The 16,536-nt window shown below is 44.4% G+C and overlaps 1 protein-coding gene across 1 annotated transcript in view; it reads left to right on the forward strand.

The window, feature by feature from the left end:
* Positions 1 to 1,073: 1,073 nt before the first annotated feature.
* VAMP4 (vesicle associated membrane protein 4) overlaps positions 1,074 to 16,536 on the forward strand; it is a 24,777-nt gene continuing 9,314 nt past the window's right edge. The window contains exons 1-4 of the mRNA XM_019530787.1: positions 1,074 to 1,166; positions 2,184 to 2,314; positions 9,570 to 9,616; positions 10,081 to 10,131. Coding sequence (XP_019386332.1) covers positions 2,249 to 2,314; positions 9,570 to 9,616; positions 10,081 to 10,131 — 164 coding nt within the window. The 5' untranslated portion in view covers positions 1,074 to 1,166; positions 2,184 to 2,248. The remainder of the gene's footprint in view (positions 1,167 to 2,183; positions 2,315 to 9,569; positions 9,617 to 10,080; positions 10,132 to 16,536) is intronic.

Consider the following 16,536-nt stretch of genomic DNA (forward strand, 5'->3'; position numbering starts at 1 on the left):
GGCAAGAACAGTCACCACTAGTAGCACTACTCCGGCCTGCTAGGGACCTTGACCTTCCCAGAGCCTGGCCTCACGTTAAGCTCCCTGGCCTCAGATTGGAGGAGGTGGAAGCAGAGCCGGGAACCTCTCAGGTCACTGCTCAGAGCCTTCCTGGAGCGGGGGAGCCTCTCCCACTGGCCACATGCCACACTGCTAAAGGTCCCACTGCTGCCTGCAAGTCCTGCTCCTTCAGGCTTTTCTGGGGCAACTGCTCCTACCATGCTGGCTCAGCTGTGCAACACTTCGTCTTTACTATCCTTCACTGGTCTCTCCTCAGTCAGCCCATGCTGCCCCTTTTATCCCCCTCCAGGTGACCCAAGGGGCCAATCAGGACGGGGGAGGGGGGGGAGGGAGTCTCTGGGGCCTGATTGGTGCAGAAAGGGAATCCCAAGTCCGCCAATCATCTTTTGCCCTTTCAAAACCCCTGGGCTAGGACACTGCCAGCCAGCCTGTCACACTTGCATGAAGCAAATTTCTGGTATAAATAAGCTAATTCGCATATAGAGAAATTCGCACTAAACAGATTTGCATAAAGAGACACGAGCATGTGTGTAGTGTATCTTAGTGGTGCTTCATTTAAATCATGGAAAAGTGTGGATTTGGGATTCATTTTTTAACTGAAATTTCGGGATTTTTTTAAATCTGAGAAAACCAGGGTCCCTAGTGATGAGAGAGTAATGACAGCAAACCCAGAAGTAAGTGAAGACTCCCTGAATGACTTGGGTCAGCAATGAGCAGCCTCAACAATTATCGTACATTTGGAGCACTTCACTTATTACTGGTCGCACTTGTACAAAGGCAGAAACCACCGAACAGACGCGCTAATTATCGTGCACCCGCCAACTCTGCCGGGCGCTGACGTACCCCCGCCCCCGGCCGATGACGTCACTTCGAGGGGGGCACGAGTGCCCTGCCCCAGACTTGCCGTAGGTGGGCCCCGCGACAGACGGGAGGCTGAAGCTTGGAAGGGGCAGCCCCGCCCCTCCGCCTGTGGGGGAGGGGAAAAGGGGAATCGATGACTCGGCGCTCGGCTCCGCCCCTCCGAGGGAGTGTCGAGTGCTCGATGGAGCAGCTGACTCGGCTGCGGCCGCAACACCAGCCATTTCTCAGCCGGGCCTTGCAGCGAGGTGAGCGGGATGCGGGTTGGGGTTGGGTGTGTTGTGTAGCTCACGGGAGCGGAGGCCGGGGTGCCCTGGCTTGGTCAAGCTCCGGGCGGAGTTGCGCGGCCTGCCCCGGCGCGCTCGGCTTGGGGTCACGTGGGTCGCTGGGGGGAGCAGGTGGGGCACCACGTGACCCCCAGGATCTCCCCTGCGGCTCCCGTCTCGCCCCGCCCCCAGCACTTGGTCCTGGCCATCCCCGGGGCCGGGCTGTCTCCTTCCGGCTCGGTCCGCCGGGCCGGCTCGGAATCCCCGGGGCCGGGGCCGGGGCCGGGGCCGGGCTGGGGGGTAGACCTTTGCCTCTGTCCCTTTGAGCGTGGTGCGGGGTCCGGGGTTGGTTCCCCAGGGGCCGGGGTCGGCAGGGCCGCAGCTGTCCCCCAGCAGGGTGGGAAAGATTTTCAGCCCCATCAGCCTGGGCCAGGCCATGGACATCAACCAACCCTTCCTCCCTCACATCTTAGTGACACTTCCTGCTCATCCTCTCTTCCTCCGATTTTAGTTTCCCCTTGCTATACCCTTAGCTTTTATTCCCCAGACCCCAGTACTGTCAAACAGCAGCACGGCCGTGGGGCTGCGCCAAAGATGCTCAAAGACACAATTAGTGCCTCAATGTATTTGTAGCCTGGAGCCCCTCTTCGCACTGCCTTTGGGTGGTGGTGGTGGTTAGCTGTGGAGCTCTGAGTAATGCTGCCAAACATGTGACTCCTCACAGAAGGGCCAGAGTTTAGAGCAGCACTTGAGCATTCCCAGGATTAGGGTTTAAGAAATGCAATCAAATTGCCTTTCCCTTTAAGGGGGGCTTGTGGGGCTGTGATGGTGCGACATAGCAATGGATGACGTACTGCCGTTCTCGGTTTCCTGGGGATTCTGGTGGTGCTCTCTGGCTGCCTTCCTGCTGTTTTCCTGGGTGCTGGAGAAGGGGTGATAATGATTGCCAATTGTACATAACATTAGATATCAAAGACGTGCATTTGTCTTCTCTGCTAGGCAGCATATTTCTCCCCCCACCTTCTGCCCTGGACCATCAAGGGCATCTTTTGTGAGTGGAAAACATGCCTCCAAAATTCAAGCGCCACCTTAACGATGATGACGTCACCGGTTCAGTGAAAAGTGAAAGGGTAAGTGCCTGGTGGTCTGTGGTAGCCTTGACTACATTTGTTAGTGCTTCATTCCTAGCCCTCCTTGTATATTTAACAGCTTTGTGTTCACTGGTGGTGTAGGAGTAGGCTTCACCATGTTACTGATGACTTGAATAATTTTGAAACAGTGTGCTACACATGAATGAAATCCATTATTTCACCAGTATTTATTTCTTTATATGCTGTCTGTCTCAGAAAAAAAAGACTTGGGGCAGCTTACAGTAAAGCCCAAAATAATTTTATACAAGTGGACAAAATCCTGAATAGTACGTATGTACGTAACAAAGGTCTAAACTCAAAAAATTGAGAGGGGAAAGTGTGGCACATGTGATAAGTAGCCCCAACAGTCGGCTTCAGTTTGTTAACTGAAAGGCACTTTTTCTAAAAGCCTGTTATGTCTCATAAAATTCTGGCTGGCTCCGCTCATTTGTAACTCCCAGAATGCATCATTTTATGACTTTAGAGCTACTGACAAACTGCTGTTGCAAAGATTTGGTCTGAAACGCGCGTGTGCATTAATTCCCTTTTTGCAAATGTGTTCTAAACGGGCACTGAAAAAGGATTTTAAAACAAGAAACTGAAATTGGTAACATCTTTTGGAAGCATGGTGAGACTTTCTAATTTGGACAGGCATTTAATAAACAAAGCTAGGCTGGGATATTGGTTAGAGGATTTCTATTTTCTGTTGATTCTCTGCTTTCCCTTTAAATTGCTTTTGTTCTCTTGTTTGTTCTCCTATTTTATAACTTATTCTATCCTCTTATTGTAAGCCACTCTGAGCCTTTGCTGGGACCTGTAAATTGAATACAGTAAATCAGGTTGTCCAGCTTCCAAGCAGCAGCATAGGCATAGCTTCCTTGACCCTGGCATAGCTCCTCTGCTCATCCCCAGTATTGGCATAAGCACAGACAAAGCCCAGTAGTTATGCAAACCAGCTTTGGCCCACGGGCTGGAAGTTGTCCCGAGTTAGAGCAAAAGGAAAGACACTAACAGCACTAGATCTTTCTCTGAGGATAATTTCCTGTAAATGTTCTGAGTGGTGTTGCTCATTCCAAGTTCCAGCCTGGTGTATCCTCTTATATGAAGGACTCATAGTACTTGTTGCATCATGAGGGAGGTAACATCTTGTCCACAGGTGAAGAATGGACCTTGTGCAATTTGTTGAAACAAACATGTTTGTTTTCCTGTACATCTTAGTCCTCAGAGCTAGAACACAAACCTGAGGGAAACAGATGAACAGCCTTGAAATAAATAAATAAAGTGTACTATTGCCAAAAAAGCACTTGTCCAGTTTTTTACTTCAGCCTCAAGGCTATTTCATGTTTCCATGGAGTCCTGTTGTAGCTGTAGTGTGATACTGCGGCTGTAATCATAGCTGCATGGTTGTAGAATATAAAAATGAATGACATGATATTATTTTTAGAGGTTGTATATACTCCCTCTTAGCTTGGCAGGTATGGCTGGTCTATACAGTTTGATAAAGTGACTTGATTGATTATTTATTTTGTCAGAAGGTCACCAATAAATGCTGCATGTTTTGGTGGAAAAATGAGATGTTCTGGCCTTCATTTGTATGAAACAACTGTATGAATAGATTGGTTATATATGTAACAAGCCTGCCTGAGCTTAGGTGGTTAAGATGCACCAACTCTAGTAGACATTGGTTCTAGTATTATGATTGGCTTGATGTCTATTCACTTTTCCCTCCTTTGGCTGGATGACCAGGTACCCCTTTGACCTTGTCTCTCTGGAGCCGTAGTGGAATGCTTTAACCATCTTCTACCCTGTGCCTTTTAACTACGTAGACCAGTGGTGTATAATTCTGGATGGGCCGGTGGTTGAGCACCCCCAGGTAGACTGTTACATGTAGCACTTTTTTTCTGAAGAAGCTGGAAAATAGCTTAATGTTTGAGTATTGTGTCTGATACTTGAATGTGCAGGGCACTGCTACATAGTTGTTCTGCATAACACTAGACTGGTTAAGAGTAGTATAAACAGAATAGAATATCATGTTGTTTCTTGCATATTGCCCGTGTAACCTGTTTGTAATTTGCATGCAATCTTTTTATTTTTTATGGATATTTGCACTATAAATGAATGTCACACTTACCATGAGGTGGCAAAGCAGAACTGTTGGTAGATGGTACAGGCAAATTACAGTAATGTCCCACCTATAATGGCCTAATAGCACAAACTTAAGCTGAGAGGGATCTGATATATTTCTGTTAATTAAAATGTGTATAATTTTTACTGCTCTGTTCAATTGATCTGATCTTCTAAAAACTGACACGTTAACAAATAAGTCTGTTGTAGGTACATCTGATTTGTGTATGAGATTTCTCTCAGCTTAAGAGTTTGTGGTATTAGGCCATTATAGGTGAGACGCTAGGTCACCACTTACCATTCTGTGATAATGCAGCATGCTGTGGTCTTCTATTTGGAACCCCTCGTAGGGGGTCTAAATAATTCATAAAAAGTGTGTGTGTCCTGTCAATGGGGATTTGCTATCTGTAGGTAAAGCCTCTGTGTTGAACTTGTAAATGTGTGCGCTGAATTAGTTTAAATTACTATTTCAGGTAAGTGGATTTAAACATAATATATCCAGTCAAATTATGTTTAAGCCAAATTTGGTAACCAAACTGTCATCTAAAATGATGCTTAGCTCAGCTTGTAAGCAGTGGCTTAGCTGCCAGTGAGGTAATAAGCTCTCTGGTTGCAAGGAACAACGCTATTGTATCTGCAAGGAGACCATGAAAGCCCACCTCTAGACTAGAGCGCAACTTCTTATATTCTGTTTAAATTGATTCAGCAATCATGAATTAAGTGGTAGTGTAGATGGATTTCCAGGTGAGGTTATGATAGTTGCCGATGGCAATCCAAAACAGTTTCCAAGGAAAAGGGCACCTGTAATAGGGCTGTGCGAAGCTTTGATAGCCAATTAGACTTGGAGGAGATTCGGCCTGATTTGGCAGCTGAATCTCCGAATCAGAATCAAATCAGGAGACCATTTAAAACATCTGAATTGAATTGGAAGCCTCCAAATCGATTTGGAAAAGATTCAGTACTGATTTGGAGATTTGGCCATAGACTAAACAAGCAGCAGTCCTCAGAGATGCTGAACACAAATGCCTCCAGGTGGTAAGCCTGTTGTGGTGGGCAGGGCAGATCAGTGCCCCCACAGTGAGGCAGGGATTGGGGTTGGGGCTGGGATGAGCTGGGAGGGGGCTCTTGCCACTGCACACTGCCATGCACCACTGGTCCAGGAGAGCATGGGAGTGGGTGTGTGCCCCCAGATCTGCATGAGGTGGGCTGGGCTGGGCTTGGCTCCGGGAGGCTAGCCCCTGCTGCTGGGCTGTGCTCCTTGGGGCAGGTAGAACCAGGATGGTGCTCTGCATGCCCCCCAGAGCCCAGTAGAGCGTGGGCTATTGGGGGGGCTGCAGCCACCCTAAAATTCCCCATAGCCCCTGCCACCGGCCCTGCTCCAATTTGGGTGCATGCCCCCACCTCCATTCCCTGCTGCTGCTTTCCCAGCCAGGGCGAAGCTGCGGCTTGTCCAGGAGGTGTGGGGAGGCTGGGTGAGCGGTGGGAGGTCATAGCCCCCACTCCCAGTGCTTTCCTCCACCCATCCGAAGCACAGCCCGTCCCAGCCTGCCCCACGCAGATACGGGGGCACACACCTGTTCCCATGCCTTCCTGGACCTGCGGTGTGTGACGGTGTGCAGTGGTGGGAGCCCCCTTCCTCGAGTCCCATGCCCCCAGCCCTGGGTAGGCCCAATCCCTCCCTTGCTGTGGAGGCATTGATCTCTTTTCCCCCCACCCCACCAAGTTCCTTCCCTCCCCATTCCACCCACCACTACAGACTTGCCAGCTAGAGGCAGCTATGCCCAGCATCCTCGAGGACTGCTGCCTGTTTAGTCTGTAGCCAAATCTTTGGATCTTAATTGGCTGAATCAGATCGGGACAGTGATTCAAATTGCTGAATTGAATCGCTGTCTCTCTGAGTCGGCCAGGTCCGAATCTGAATTGAATACTTGCTGCTTTGCACAGGCCTAATCTCTGAGCATCATGCGAATGGGGTTGGATTTGGTGGTTCTGGGGCTCCTAAACTAATGAACTTTCCCTTCTTGGCTTTTTTTAAACCCCCCAAAAAGGGGTTTTGGTAGACATGAGCAGTTGTACTATCTGTTATGGAGGTAAAACATGAAAACAGACCCACGAAACAATTTCATAGACATTTAGCCTGGAAGAGACACCAGAGGATCATTGAGTGTAGCCCCCTGCCCCAGGGGCAGGAAGTCAGCAGGGATCGTAGGATCCCAGCAAGATAAGCATCCAAATGTGTCTTAAAGGCGTTCAAAGTGGGTACTTGAATCGCCTCCGGCAGCAGTCTATTCCAAACCTTGGGGGCTCGGACAGTGAAGAAGTTCTTTCTTATGTCCAGCCTGAATTGCTCACAGTGGAGTTTGTGACCGTTCAATCTTGTCATCCCTTGCGGGGCTCTGGTGAACAATCCTTCCCCGAGATCCTGATGAGTACCCCTGATAAACTTATAAGCGGCCACCAGATCACCCCTGAGCCTGCGCTTTTCCAGGCTGAATAGCCCCATGGCTCTCAACCTGTTGTTGTAAGGTCTGTTTTCCTGACCTCTGATCATGCATGTGGCTCTTCTCTGAACTCTCTCAAGCTTCTCCACATCCTTTTTGAATTGTGGAGCCCGGAACTGGACTCCAGTTGCGGCCTCCCCAAGGCCAAGTATAGTGGGAGAATGACATCTCGGGATCTGCTTGAGAAGCATCTGTGCAGCGTTTTGCTTGCTTTACTAGCCACAGCATCACATGGAAGGCTCGTGTTCATCTTGTGGTAAACCATGATCCCCAAGTCTCTTTCATCTGTAGTGCTAACCAGCATAGCGCTGCCGAGCCTATGAGGACGCTGCAGGTTTTTCCTCCCAAGGTGGAGAACCTTGCATTTTTCGGTGTTGAACACCATCAGGTTCTTGTCTGCCCATTTCATGAGTCTGTCTAGATCTGCCTGGATCACCCTCCTATCCTAAGGTGTGGATGCTTTATCCCAGAGTTTGGTGTCGTCGGCGAACTTGGCCAGTCCACTTTTGACACCAATGTCCACATCATTGATGAAGATGTTAAACAGTATAGGCCCTAGGACAGAGCCTTGTGGGACCCCACTGGTCACAGCACACCAAGACCATTGGCTCCTGTCGACCACCACCCTCTGGGTCCTACCACGGAGCCAATTCCCCAGCCAGCAGATCGTGGTGATGTCAAGGTCGCAGTTAGCCAGTTTAGCCAAAAGGTGATCATGGGATACCAGATTGAAGGCTTTGTTAAAGTTGAGGTATACAACGTCGATCTCTTCCCCGTTGTCCAGGTGATAAGTCACCTGGTCATAAAAGGAAACGAGATTGGTCAAGCAAGACCTACCCGCAACAAACCCATGCTGGGTATCCCTCAGGATATTGCCTTCAGCATGTCTGTTAAGGATGGCCTCCTTGATAATCTTTTCCAAGACCTTCCCCAGGATAGAGGTCAGGTTGATGGGCCTGCAGTTTGCCAGATCTACTTTCCTTCCTTTCTTGAAGCTAGGCATGACATTGGCCCTCTTCCAATCATCGGGCACTTCACCAGAGCTCCAAGAGCTCTCAAAGATCTGTGCCAGGGGCTGAGCTATGATGCTTGCCAGCTCCTTGAGTACCCTTGAGTGTAACCCATCAGGGCCAGCTGACTTGAAGGTATCCAGCCTGTCAAAGTGTTCCTTCACGAGGTCAGCTTCAATGGAGGGCAAGGAATCTCCCTCACCCAGTCCTCCCTGACCTGTAGTGGGCAAGGCTGCCCCATGGGACTGGTGAAAAACTGACGCAAAGTACCTATTTAAGCAAGTTTGCTTTTTCCTGGGCATATATGTTTCCATACGTATGTGTTTTTTATTATTTATGTTACATAACCTAACCAACTTCATGTAAAGCTGCTTTAAATATAAGATAGTCATGAAAAATTAGTCCAAGTGACCAATCTACTCAGTCTGGTGGGCATGATAAAATCTAGTAACAATTTACTTGTCTCAAACTTCCTTTTACAGAACAAATTTTGTAAGATTGAATTGGACTTGATCTTAGAAACATTCACTCATGTAACAGAGTTAACAAAAGCTGGGGTGAAAATGTCTTAATAAAGAAACAGTATAGGGATAGTTGTACAACAATCAAGAGTAACAGTTATAAAAGCTCCCCTAATAACAGCAGCAATGTACCCCCTAAGGTTTATATTCTGTACACAACAGGTGAAATCCTTGATGCTGAATTCAGTTCCACTTTACTCTAAGCATCTTTGGAGCAGTCACAGTAGGGGATATGGTAGGAAATATAGTCATGCAATGCAAAGCAAATTGGATATAAGATCACTCTGTTAATAAAACTTGCATATCATCCTTATCCTAATTTGAAAACCGGAAAGGTGCACCCATTCTGTTTACAACTAACCTGACTCACTCTACAGATATGGGTTGAATCTATTACATTAAATCTTCATTCTTCATCCTTTATATCATCAGGTGACAGAAAAACTGCAATGTCTTCTGAGAAGGTAATAATGTGATCTTCCATGTAGAGAGGGTAATCCTAATTATGAGAGATGTTTTCTGTGAAAAACTTTGGCGCTGGTTGACTGCAATACTTTTCGAATGGAGCCTTAGAATTGACTTGGATTGAATCTGTATGTCAGCATTTCATAATGGTGTGTAAACACGTGTGTGAGTGTGTATAATGAGTCTTACTGGGCATTGTGCAGTATGTTTATAGACCACCTGGTTTCTGCATTGCAAAGTATCAGAAAGATGTTTTCGAAGTGAATGAGAGAACTGAATTTGATGCAAACCTTTCCTGGAATTGATAGAAACTTGCTGTAAATTGGCTTCATTTTCATTGTTACAAGTAGCAACAAGAGCTGACTCAGTGGCTTAGTTGCAATGCCTGATATTGCTATGCATTTTGTAGAACTAGCAAATGTCTTCCTTACTTTTTAAGGGTACAGAAATGTTCAGCTCAGCTCAGCTCCTAGAAGGTGAGACTAGAAATAATGCCCTTTCTGGTCATTTAAAAAAAAAATCTCTGAAAGGAATTGTACAGAAGAATGGAGATTATATTGTAGGGTCTTGAAGTGTACACACAGTACTCTGGCTACTTTATTGATTGAAGTTGTTTACTTTTCTGTCTTCGCAGCGAAACCTTTTAGAAGAAGATTCTGATGAAGAGGAGGACTTCTTCTTGTGAGTATCTGTAAGGTCCGTGTTTAGGTACTATAGTTAGCGGGGGAGTGTACTGCTAATTGTCCTGGTCAGAGCAGAACTGGGAAAACTGAAAAGACAAAGCAACACAAACTTACTAATAGTGGGGAATTGATTGGGGATCTAACTTTTGCCATCTGTTTTAGATTCGCTTGAAATCACTGATATAGTACAATTTACATCAGGGAAGGTTTTAGCAACAAATATAAATTAAGGTTAAGCTAACATTAGCTGCTTAAGATTAGGCCTCCACATGTTAAAGGTGGAAGAATCCTACTGGTAGTTCCAGGGCCAACTCCTTGCTGATAGATGACTTTTTTTTGTTGTGTTTACTGTGTCTTGTCTTATTTTTAAATGACAACTCTGAACTCTGGAAGGCCTAACCATTTGGCACTCAGATATTTCTGTTCACTTTTGTCCATTATTATTGTCTCTTGTTCCTGCAGGAGAGGACCTTCTGGACCAAAATTTGGACCTAGGAATGACAAAATCAGGCAGTAAGTTCTCCAGAGGCTCTGATTTGTAGTGCAGATGTCAGTTTGTTTATGCATTACTTTAATATTTTGCTGCATTCTTGCTGACATGCTTCTGATTAGCTCTGAATATGAACATCATTCACTCTTAATCTTTTGTGACCGATATTTCTTAGTCCATCTCTCTTTAAGCAGGTGAAGTTTCACCTTCTGAGTTATCAAAGAGTTAATTGTGCATTAGTAGGCTTTAACAAATTGGCATGCCATCTAAAGGACTATTGAAAGCTGCTGCTATGTTATATTCCACCTACAGTATTTCATAGACAGATTTCATATACATTAGGGCTGGAAAGGACCTTGGAAAATCATTGGGTCCAGCCCCCTGCCCTGGGTGCAGGATGTCAGCTAGGGTCAAAGGATCCCAGCAAGACTGGACATTTTCAAGAAACATTTGGGTGCCTGAGTAGGTGCTTGCACCACCTCTGGAGGGGGTCTATTCCAGGCTCTGGGAACACAGATGGTAAAGAAGTTTTTCCTTATGTCCAGCTTAAAACAGTCTTCCAGGAGTTTGTGACTATTATATCTTGTCTTCCCTTGGGAAATGCCTGTTCACCAGAGCAGCCCCAGTTCCTGGTGCACACCCCTTATGTACTTATAGGCTGCCACTAAGTCATCCCTGAGCTTATACTTCTCCAGGCTGAAGAGTCCCATGGCTCTCAGCCTCTCTCTTCATAAGGCCTCTTCATTTACTATTCCATTACAAAATTTGATGTGAAAATTAATGATAACATCTTAAAATTGAGACCCTGTTGTGTCTGTATGCCATATTTATCATCATCTTGCTCTCTTCTTGTCCTAGTTTTTACCTCATCCTTTCTCCTCTCTGCTTTGGTGTTTCAAATAATCCCTTAATATTGTAGATTTCTCTTTGCACCTCGTGGTCCCGTGGACTTTAGTTCATCATGTGGGGATGGGGAATAGATCTCTGTGACTTTCTGGAGGCAGGGAATGACTTACTAAGCTCAAAGTAGCTGAACAAACAGGAAACAATTAGAGTTGAGATTATAACCATTAGTTAGAAAGAACCAAGGGAAAGAGACTTAACAGCACTAGATCTTTCTCTGAGAATAATTTCGTGCGAATGTTTTGGGTGTTGCGGCTTGGTCTGTTCCAGAATATACTTGTTGCACCATGGGGGAGGCAAAAGGTTAGTCACAGGTGAAGAATACATCTTGTCCAGTTTATTGAAACATGTTTGTCTTCCTGTTCATAGCTCCTGAGAGCTAGAATAGAAATCTGAGGGGAACCTAGTTATAAGTCGGCTCTGCACATAAATCATTCAGCTTGTGGCTTCAGTCTCGATTCTTTTTTGTAGGTGAGAGAAAACCAGTGCCTGTCAAATCTTTCAGTAGTCATCCCAGTATGGTTGAAAGCACAGACCCTCCAGTCAGACTCCATCCATAAGTTTTGAGGTGATGATGTTCAACCCAGGAGCTGTAAATACGAACACTGAGGGAATCTCCTTTGAGCATTTGTAATTCTTTTCTTCCACAAGCTCTTAGAAATCAGTGGAAAGGTGAGAGTGCATTCTGCTGTGCTAACCACTTCAGATTAGCCAGTTAGCATTGAAGAAATAAAAAGGCTTGGCCTGTTTCAGTGTCTTGCTTTCTGTTATTATCATCTGAACAGCCATGTATTTTTAATGTGGCTGGAAGAAAATTTAAATCGGTGCAACAAGCTAAATTTACAAAGTGCAGTAACTTACATGTTATCACTTTGTCTAATGCAGTCCCTTATTTTTAAATTTAAGAAAATGATTTGTTCTTTTTCATGAGAAAAGGCCTTACCAATGGAGAGGGTTAACACTTGTTTCTCTGCCAGACGTAATTGGACAGAGAAAAAGAGCAGTAAAAGAGTATTTAGAAAGTTGACAGCAGCTTTGAATATGATGGCAAAGTGTACAGGAGGTATTAGTGAAGGTTCAGTGGGAGCTGTATCATCAGAGTTGTCAGAATGGAGACTTTAGGTGCAGCATATATGTTCAAGGCTTCCCTCCAGTTGTGAGTGGTTGGGGGCATTAATTTTGTTTGCATAGATACCTCTTAACTAGAAGAGCCCAGGGTACATGAGGCTTAATCTGGGTGAAGTTTAAAGAAGTGCCATAGGGACTTATGGGCAAAAGTCTCATAGAAAGTCAATGAAACACATGATCCTAAATCCTTTTCCATGGTTTTGAAAGTCTTCAATCTGCTGCATTATAATTGCAATGAAAATAAAATATTGTTTTGTAAATGAGGTTGTTTCACCTTTCAAAATACCTTAGTAAGATTAATTCTTACAGTGGGACAAAAGGTAATATTTATTAGTTTTCTTTGATTCAAGTAAAATAGAATGGGTATTTGGGAGCTATTTATGTATGCTAAGCCCCTTTTAGGCAATTTTCTGTTTCTCCCTAAAGGCTTTCATCATAAACTGAGTGCAGTTTAATAGAAGATCTCCTTAAATATGCTAATAAGTGAGGCCTGGTCGATTCTTCAGCATTGGAGTTTGTTGCTGCATCAACTCGTTGCTCTGAATTATGTTCTAGATTCTCAGCTTTTGTGTTAACACTGTTGGTTCTAACCCTCATGTTTATGAAACCATCCTAAATAATATGAACTGAATTTAAGTCAAGGCAGTGTTGATTTCATGAATCTGCAGAGAGCCTGAAACCATTACTTTTAGGCTGCATCTGTACAAAGAATGTTAGCACACTCATCATGGTAACAAAATACCTTCAACATTTAGTCACTGGTGTACACAAAACTCAGACACTTACCAGTGCCCGATAAAAACTTTGCTCACAACCAGTTTGTTTAAAACACCTTAGTCTTTCGTCTTAGTGCTACCAGTTCTGCAACTGCACCATTGCTGTAGTGTAGTTATTAAACTTTCTAGGGTTGTCAGGCCTAGGAGAGATTCAGATATCTGCCTTTGTTGCAGTAGCATTGATACAGGAAACTAAAAATAACAACTCAAAGATCATTGTTAATTGTTTTGCTACGTATCATTTTAGTGAGAACTATCCATCAAATGTGCTTATCTTACAACTTTGATAAGCAACTGCATCTCCCTTGGATGTTTAGAAGATTCCAAGTACCTCTTGTCTCATTTGTACAAACCTCTAGATTCCTGTCACCACAGCAATTTTTGCAACATTATTCTTTGTTTAAAAAAGGTCAAAGGTCCTCCCAAGCCCTGTGGATCATATGGTTACCATGGTTAAGGAACACCAGTTTCTGCAGCAGATTGCACACAAAGAAATGATGCGAAAAGTGTCATGTCTGATTGCCTTTGACTTCCTAGTCTGGATGACCAGGTGCCTGTCTGCATTTGGGTTCACAGGGGTAGCTGTCAGCACAAGTCCACAGTAAGATTTGAATTCGCGCTTCTAGACCCATAGCAAGGCACCTTGAAGTACCCTGCCAGAGCACCCCACAAAGTACATGGGACCTCATTAATGTCCATGCATATACCATTTGATAAAGAGTGGGAGAAGTGCATCTCATGCTACCTGCTAAAAATGTTGGACTATTCCAGCATCTGGTGGCTTGTATAACAGGTCACATGGGAAGAGGCCAGTGTTCTCGCCCATTGTTATTGTCTTTTGAAGAATAGACTGTTGTTCTTAGTCTGGTAGTATGATTTGTCTGTTACTTTTGTCAAATAATAATCCTACAAAGCAAAGGCAAGTTCCTTTCCTTCAGAACCAGCCAGGACATTAAAGCAGATACTGAATCATACCAAGATCCCAGTGAACTCATTATTGCTGTTCTGATTAAAACCAGCATGTTTACAGTCACTAACGTAACATGGAGCCACAAGAGACGTGTCTTATGTTTTTGTTTTACTCCCTTTCCTGGTTGGGCATTCAGTTTTTTCCTACTTGGAAACCTGGCAGGATACAGATTCACAAGTAAAATATTTAAGAAGCCAAAAGCTTGCTACTAGTAAATACATTTCTTCCTAGAATCTGTTCCCTGGCCAAATAAAACCAAAAAAAATTAGTATTGCTTGAATTTCCAACATCAAGCACATAGAATTAGTTGCAAATAATGCAATTGTTCAGAAATTGCCTAGTTAGACCTTTGACCCCTGCTGGAAGCCATCTCCCAGGGAAAGAGGCAGGCTGGTTCTATGGTTAAGGCAGTGTACTGGGATCCAGAAGGTTTGGGTTTGATTCTTTGGTGAGCTCAGGCTGTCTATGTGAACCTAGGCAAGCCATTTAATCTTTCTGATCCCTAACTGTAAAAGGGGATGCTAATTCTTCCTTTCTTCCATGCTTTATCTTTTATTTATATAGGTCATAAGCTCTTTGGGGTGCAACCTTTTTTGTTACACTTGTGTACCAAGTGAACTTAATAACTATGCTATAGCTAAATAATAATAATACATAGCATATGGCCTGCAGCTCTTAGTTGTAATCCAAGGATACTGGGACACTAAGGTCTGAAGTATGTAACTTGGTCTGAGCTACGTAGCCATCTAATATCTGCAAACCATTTCCAAAGGTTGTAAGTAAAACAACTGTTGTGTACCTTGTGGGGTTTCCTTTGAACACCTTCTCATATTTCTACCTCATCTGACTCTAATATGCAGTTACTCACATTGTATCCTCTGTACATTTCGACTAGTGATTTATACTAAGAAAACTTCCTGGTGAAACTGTCATTGGGAGGACTTTTAAACCAGTGACCTAATTTAAAGAATAGCCTTATACTGAAAAGCAAAGTAAAAAGTAGACCGGCTTCCATCATCCTTTTGCATGTGAAACTGCCATTGAAAAGATCCTGGAAGTCTGAACAGGAGGCTTTCAGGCAGCCAGCCTTCTACCTCTCCCCCAGTACCTCTTTCTGTTTTCTAATTTCTTATGCTTGGAAGCTGTAATTGTCTTTTGAATTACTCAGGTTTGTCCATGGCATGCAGAGGAAAGATATTCCATCACCTACACTTCATTATTATGACACCTTTTTCAGTTAGCCTTTGGTAGTGAATCACAGATGTAATGATGCAGGTATTTGGGTGTGTACATCCGGTGTAGGCAGTGTAAGATTAGCACCTTTGCCAGCGCTTGAATAGCTTCAGTGTATCAGGATAAAGGAAGAAGTAAATTGATTCACTGGAAATTGTTATGATGGGGTGACTTAGTTCATTTAAAGTAACAGAAAGTTCTGCCACTGCCATGTTTTGTTCACAAGCCAGGTTAAAAAACGTTAGGTTTGCCCTGGTTGAGTTGTGTGTGATTTTTCTTTTGAGGGACCTTTCCCAAAAAAACTTCTGAGCATCTTGGCCTGCAGCACTAAAGACAACTGCTTGTCTTAGTAGATATAGAAAGGCAAGAATAGCAGGTGAAGATTTTGGGTGGATGGGGAGGGTTGAACACTTTGTGCTGATAAGCTACAGGAAAGGTCAGTGTCTCATTTTTGTGCTATTTTCATCTGTATATATAGGGGAAAATGTCCTCTCCAGTTGAATATTAAGCTAGGTGTTTGCAGGAGTAGGTTCTGATGATGACATGTATTACAAGAGCAGAGCTGCAGTGGTTTTACAAAGCCTAGCTGAAATTACAAGATGAAAGTATAGCCCTCACTATTTAACTAATCACTACATATGGCTATTCCTTTGTGCAGTTTTTCATTAGTGGCTTGAAAACATATGTAGGAACATTCGGATTTATTTATTTTGGTTTTAATGACTTTTTTCTTGAATTAGTAACAGCAGTTTTGCTTCCAATGGTATTTGAACACGTGGGAATTGCCACGTTTACTCAAATATAAGACACCCCTGATTATAAGATTACCCCCCCATAATTAGGTTCTATATATGGAAAACAACGAATTTAATACAGTTTTCCAGCTGTAGAATCTAATTCTTGTATGTTTGTCTTGAATGTATCAACCTGCCACTTCTACAGCAAGGAAAATTAAATTGGAGGGGGAGGTTAGGTAGCCCTCTTGCCCTCTACCCCTTTTGTCTATAGCTGCTGCTCAGGAGGGGCCAGGCTGGGCATGGGCAGGCAGGATAGCACCAAAAAGTCCAGGACTTTTTGCTTTGTTTTTCACCAACTGGCCAGGATGCTGGAGTGGCCTGTGAAATCCAGGACTGTCCTAGCCAAACCTGGGGCGTGTTCCATTTGTAATGGTTGGATTTCTACTTGTAAGCCATTCATGCCTGGGTGAGTTCAATGGAAACTGCTCTATCTTATAGTTTCATAGTTTCTAGGGTCGGAAGGGACCTGAGCAGATCATCTAGTCCGACCTCCTGCCATGGCAGGAAAGAATACTGGGGCCAAACGACCCCAGCAAGATGTGCATCTAACCTCCTCTTAAACACCCCCAGGGTAGGAGCCTGCACCACTTCTCTTGGAAGCTGGTTCCAGACCCTAGCTGC

This window comes from Crocodylus porosus, unplaced genomic scaffold (assembly GCF_001723895.1).
Source record: "Crocodylus porosus isolate Cpor-Errol unplaced genomic scaffold, CroPor_comp1, whole genome shotgun sequence".
Taxonomy (NCBI): Eukaryota; Metazoa; Chordata; order Crocodylia; family Crocodylidae; genus Crocodylus; species Crocodylus porosus.